The 6,404-nt window shown below is 39.1% G+C and overlaps 1 protein-coding gene across 1 annotated transcript; it reads left to right on the forward strand.

Annotated features, from left to right (window-relative positions):
• The first annotated feature begins 485 nt into the window (after positions 1–485).
• On the forward strand, positions 486–4,859 carry hsd17b10 (hydroxysteroid (17-beta) dehydrogenase 10). The gene is made up of 6 exons (XM_044016968.1): positions 486–562; positions 1,509–1,673; positions 2,598–2,762; positions 2,846–2,974; positions 3,069–3,177; positions 3,623–4,859. Exons 1-6 carry the CDS (start codon positions 539–541, stop codon positions 3,811–3,813), a joined length of 783 nt encoding a protein of 260 aa, XP_043872903.1. The 5' UTR covers positions 486–538; the 3' UTR covers positions 3,814–4,859.
• The last annotated feature ends 1,545 nt before the right edge of the window (positions 4,860–6,404 follow it).

Here is a 6,404-nt window from a genome sequence, read left to right on the forward strand (position 1 = left end):
TCTGTAAATATAGTTCTACCAGTTGATGTACCAATTAGAATCTGATTTTAATGAACAAAAATATTAACAAATTATATGGTTTTGTTAGGGCATGGGCTGTCAAATTACTCTAACAAGAGGGACAGACAAACCAGGCATAGCACAGTTAACAGTCACTGACAGACAAATATACAAAAAACAAAAATAATACAGAATCATAAAATATCAAAGTACATGCATCATACAAGTGTCTGCATTCCAAGTTTAGTAGTGTGGGTCGTTTAAACAAATGTTTATACATGTATAATTTGACCATAACGCATAAAAAAAGACAACTCATATTTTGGAAAAAGTGTCGCAAATTAACGGACTGAACCAAAATATGTGGGAAAAAGCAGCGATCAGTGAACCATCTCGAAAATAAACGATCTTTGGTGTGATGAAAGTCTACTGACTGAGCAGTAGGTGGCGGTAATGCCCCCTAAGCGAAATATCACCGCCGTACAACCAGAAGACGAAAAAGCATATTGTGACGTCACGGCCGTCCGTCTGAACCAACATGGCGAACATTCGATGCGTCAAGGTGAGGAGAGACGAAATAAACCAGCCCTCGCGCCACACAACCGCACTCACAGTTGATTCGCTGACGGTTTAAAGTGTACAAGGTCCCGTGTTTGCGTTTTATAGGTTTTCTACTCCCGCCAGACAGTTTTACTTGTAGTTAACTCTCAAGTTCAGCTTGAGTGCTTTCCAGCGTGTCTCTTTCACCTGAGGCTAATGTTATTTTGCAGGTGTTTGTCAGTAATATAACTAATTCTGTCTGATCGTGCAGACAAGTTTGGTTTTATTCACCCTGGTTTTGAAGATATTCCCCCCCAAATCTGTGTAGAACGCTCTGAGTAGGTGACACCACACCTGCTTGAACTGACCTAGGTCATTGTGCTCCATGTTTGAGCTCTTTGCCCCCATGTGGACTTTTACAATCGAAAAACAAACAAATCAGATGTCACATGACAACAATTAAAGTATATTACACTTGATGTATCAATAAGAGTTGGATGAACTAAATAGAATCAATCAAATAAGATGCCATTAATATACACCAGTGTGGGGACCCACTTTTATTTTTAGATTATTTACTTACCTGTTAACAACACTATCAGACCTGACTGAAGGAGCGTTTGTGTATATAAACCAGCAGTGACAGGAAGCATTAATCACTTCAAACTGCTGAAAGATCTTTTTTTAGCACTAGAATTCACTTCTGAAACTTGTTTTTGGTGCTCTCTTTGTGTTTTTAGTCATATTTCAAACAAAAACAAATCCCAGCTGACATTAGGGTCACCATTCACCCTCATATTCACACCTACTGTCAAACCTCTGCATGTTTTTGGAATGTTGGAGAAGTAGCTATGTGCAAGCTAGAATTTAATGATATTTCCCTGTTTGTTTGTTTGTTTGTTTGTTTGTTTATTTGTTGTTCCCTTCTCCGATGTCCAATCCCACTAATGTGTTTGTGTGGTGAACAGGGTATGGTTGGCCTGGTGACGGGTGGTGCGTCTGGTTTGGGCCGGGCCACTGTCGAGCGTCTTGTCAAGAGTGGGGCGTCTGCCGTCATCCTGGACCTGCCCTCCTCTGATGGACAAGCTCTGGCAACCAGTCTGGGAGAACAGTGTGCTTTCGCTCCTGCAGATGTGAGTCCAAAACTCACCAGACACAGCAGAGTTGAACATGGTCACTAATATCAAATGTGAACTACCATCTCAACATCTGCTTTTGCTAGTGCATTTAATCAATTTATCTGACCAGGATGTAATGGAGGAAGAGGAGGAACATTTTCTCCACAAACTCTCCACACCCAGATAAAGGCACATGCCCTAAAGGTTAAAGGCCTTTTAACTTTAAAACCTTTTTTTGGCATAAAGTGTCATTTATTAGGTTGGAAACCTATAGCAACATTGTATTTTTATTTTTATGTTTTACTTAAATTGTTCATAATTCAGATGAAAGTTTAACAGTGTGATTGCTGGCCCTCAAAATGAATGCAAAACGATCCCTTTTAGAGAAGTAATATCACTTTGTTGGGAGTTACTGTGGAAGTTGTGTTTGTGCATTTATTGAGTGGAGCATCTCCTTTCACGTTTCAGAAAGCACTCACAAACCCAAGTACCATGTTGGTCTGATGTTTAGAAATTATGGAATTAATTTTGTTTAATAAAAGAATGAAAAATTAGGAAATTTAAGAGAAATTTTGAATTCAGCTGCAGCTGTAACTGGATGTGTAATTCACTCTCAGCTCAGAAGATGGCACATTTACTGCCACAATTAAAATGCCTGCTAGGGCTGAAACAATAACTCTATTAAACAATTACTAACTTAATCAACTATTTTGATAATTGTAATCAGTTTGAGTGTTGTTGTTTTTTTTTTTTTGTTAAAGAAGTTTTCACATCTTTCTGCTTAAATGTGAATATTTTCTGGTTTCTTTGCTCCATATAACAAAGAAATCAAAAATGGAATAGTTTTGGTTTGTGGACAAAACAAGACATTTGAGAACATCATCATTTTTAGGATTGGGAGACACTGAGCCCTAATGCCTGCTTATATACATTCCGTAGGTCACATCAGAGGCAGACGTGCAGAACGCAGTGTCTCTGGCCAGAGAGAAGTTTGGGAAGCTGGACCTTGCAGTCAACTGTGCCGGCATCGCTGTGGCTGTCAAAACCTACAACTTTAAAAAGGGCACTGCTCACAGCCTGGAGGACTTCCAACGTGTAATCAATGTACGGTAGACGAAAAGGAAAAACACAGTTGCAGTGCGTCAGACAGACAGTTGTGTGAAGACGGTTGTTTTCTTTCCCTGCAGGTGAATATCGCAGGAACATTTAATGTGATTCGCCTTGCGGTGGGTGAGATGGGGAAGAACGAGCCTGACGCAGACGGACACAGAGGCTGCATCATTAACACTGCAAGTGTGGCAGCCTTTGATGGACAGGTGAATTTAAAACACATGCAAAACTTAGAAATATATATACGTTTATCTGTTCATCAACGTTGTTCTTTAAAAACCTCCCTGTATTTTGCTCTAGGTTGGTCAAGCAGCATACTCGGCCTCTAAAGGTGGCATAGTTGGAATGACTCTCCCCATTGCACGAGACCTGGCACCCATGGGCATCAGAGTCATCACCATTGCACCTGGTGAGTTTACATACACTAAACTGCATAAGACATTTGCCACAGTGGCATTCACATCGTTCAAAAAAGAACTAATATCAGACAATTACAGCAAATGTCGGACTAAAAGTATTAACAAGAAATGTTTGCTGTTAACGGCTAAAGTGTTGTACGTTCGGTTGAGTGCTACACTATTTGCTAATATTTTTTTCCATTAAATGATTGATTAATGGTTTTGTTTGTAAAAACAATGAAAATAGTCAGGAATGCAGTCACAATTTCGTCTATGATCATGAAGATGGTTTCCAATTTACTGTCCTTGAGTGTTGCACTCACTCATAATGATAATAACAATAAGAAACCTTATATTTATAGCACCTTTATGAACAAATGCTACAAACTGCCTAATAGACCGAACCATGTCTTACTTGACCTCGTTCTATATCGTTGTCCTTGTTCCCTCCTCCAGGTCTGTTTTCCACTCCTCTCCTGGCTGGTCTTCCTGAGAAGGTGCAATCCTTTCTTGCCCGCCAGGTGCCCTTTCCCTCGCGCCTGGGAGACCCTGCTGAGTTTGCTCACCTGGTGACATCGCTGGCTGAGAACCCCATGATTAATGGCGAGGTCATTAGACTGGATGGAGCCATTCGCATGCAGCCTTGAGACAGATGTGTGTATGTCTATGTCTGTTGAATGTATTTATGTTGTTGAAGGCTGCAATACAAACAATACATCCATCCATTCATTTTCTACCACTTTATCCTCTCACAGGAGGGTCACAGGGGTTGCTGTGCCAGTCTCAGCTGACATAGGGCGATAGGCGGGGTCACACCCTGGACAGTTGGCCAGTCCATTTGGGCCACATACATACTAACTTACTGATGACTAATCATGTTTCAGAGCATTGCAGTACTTCATGAACTACAATTAGTTTTGTAAACTAATCCATGTTATAATAAACCTATGGTTGGTTTGAATATCCACACTCTTTCCTTGAAAAATCCTGTGTGAGGGTAGTTTTTTCTAATAAAGTTTGCACAGCGTCTTTAAAATCACCAGTACAAGGATTTAGAGTTAGAATTAGTTAGAGTACAAAATAAATGTGATTTTTTTAGAAACATCCAGGTTATATGGGAGCATGTTACCAGAAAGAAGAGGTGTGAGAAGCAACTAAAGATATACAGTAGTCAGGCACTCTTTTCCACTGACATGGTGGCTTTGTCCCAAATTTGAATACTTAATGAAGAAAAACTACTGATCACTTGATCTTACTGAAATATAAATGGTTCCTAAATATTAATATTTAGTGATAAATCATGTAGGCATTAGAAAAACTGTAAAGCAGTTGCTGATTGGCCGAAGCGGAGACCTGTGTATCTGCGCTCGATTGCTTTTCCTTTACTAGTACCCGCATGTCTGTCACAGCAAATTGAAATTTCATTTTGGGAACTGAATTTGAAAATATATAGATTTTTTTTCCAACGCAATGATTCAAATTAAGTAATACATATTCAAATTATGTTATTCAAAATCAGTTTCTGGTGGCACATTTCAGCCCATAGTTAAGTCTCATTTGTTCCTTTTGTTTGGTTTTGTTATGTGACATTGACGCTGCTCTTTTGTGGTGAGTTCAAGTGCTTGCATGTAATGTAATGTAAAAACAATGTTTAAAAGAATGTCTTGAAACAGAAGGACACAGATATGTGGAAGACGTTGTGTGAGTTTTTACTTAATGCAAATAGTTTGAAATATTTTTCGAACATGCAAATGTGCAAAGACCTTCAGAATAAGCCTATTTGTGTTTAAAGTGTTACAGTAACGGGTTTACTTTAAGTAGGCCGCCATCGACATTTCTACAACAGTCTGAATTGACAAACCAGTCAAAGACAAAAAAAAACACAGTAAATAACAGCTCTGTCCACATGAACTTGATGCATAATAATAATAATAATGCACAAAGAACAAAGAGGGAACGGCAGAGAGAGAGAGTAGGAGGGTGAAGAGAGTGGTGAAAGAGTGTTCACATCCTTTCTGGTATGCAAAGGCCACCGTAGATGCCTGATGCACTTGAGGAAGGGAGCGGTGAGGGTAGGAGTCCTCCATTTTTTCTGCAGTGTTACCATTAGGTGTCAGTCAATCTTACACACTCGACCTTCTATCATCAAATCTCAGGATGGCGCCTCAGCTCCAGCCCTAAGTTTCTAAGTATTACAGTACTACGTAAACAAGCATATGACCTGGTTCCAGGCTCAGAACTACTGCAGAGAGCATTACACAGACCTGGCAACCTTTGAAAGCTACTATGATATTAGCATGCTAGATCCTACATTTCCCTATACTACGGCATGGATCGGACTGATTGATGACCCCAAATCCTGGAAGGAAAACCTTGAAAATGAGTCCAACTCCTGGAGATGGCCAGTGACTGGGGAAACAGGCAAAACTACTTTTAAGGGCTGGGCTCCCACATTTCCTAATTTTTGGAATGCACAGGAATCATGTGGAGTCATGCATTCCGATGAAACTTGGACAGACATTACCTGCACCAATACTCGCACTTTTGTTTGTTACCCAGGTAAGAAGACATTTGAGTTCACATCGGCTCTGTTTTTATGTTTATTTTTAGGAGAGAATGCGTGTATAAATAAATGGTTGCTCGCTCTCAGTGAAAAAATGCAGTTACTGCAAGTATCTTCATACATACACAATCAAAAAACAATGACTCTGTACATTTTTTAAAAGCACTTTATTTAGGGTGTCAATTTATGAAACACAGTACAAAAAAAAACAATGTATTACAAACCCACACCATCTCACCCACCAAGGCTCAAGACAAAAACAAAAAAAACGACAAGAAAATCTAACAAACAAAAAACAAACACTCAACATTTTGGTTACTATACTATACTATGACTTTTTTGGATTTTGGACGACATAGTCTAGAAGGACATTTTTGAGTGATTTTGGACGACATACTACACTATGACTTTTTTGACCGATTTTGGACAACATACTATACAATGAATTTTTTGAGTGATTTTGGACGACATACTATACTATGACTTTTTTGACCGATTTTGGACGACATAGTAAAGTATCACTTTTTTGAGTGATTTTGGTTGACATACTATACTATGACTTTTTGAGTGATTTTTAGACTGACATACTATACATGACTTTTTGAGCGATTTTTTGGCTTGACATACTATACTGAAGCTTTTTGAGCGATTTTTGGGCCGACATACTATACTATG

This window comes from Solea senegalensis, unplaced genomic scaffold, assembly GCF_019176455.1.
Source record: "Solea senegalensis isolate Sse05_10M unplaced genomic scaffold, IFAPA_SoseM_1 scf7180000014925, whole genome shotgun sequence".
Taxonomy (NCBI): domain Eukaryota; kingdom Metazoa; phylum Chordata; class Actinopteri; order Pleuronectiformes; family Soleidae; genus Solea; species Solea senegalensis.

Excerpts from the sequence above, each read along its gene's own strand:
- hsd17b10 (XM_044016968.1), top strand. The coding sequence starts at position 539 with ATGGCGAACATTCGATGCGTCAAG. Across the intron at positions 563-1,508 it reads CGAACATTCGATGCGTCAAG|GGTATGGTTGGCCTGGTGAC; the intron begins GTGAGGAGAGAC and ends TGTGGTGAACAG. Across the intron at positions 2,975-3,068 it reads TGGCAGCCTTTGATGGACAG|GTTGGTCAAGCAGCATACTC; the intron begins GTGAATTTAAAA and ends ATTTTGCTCTAG.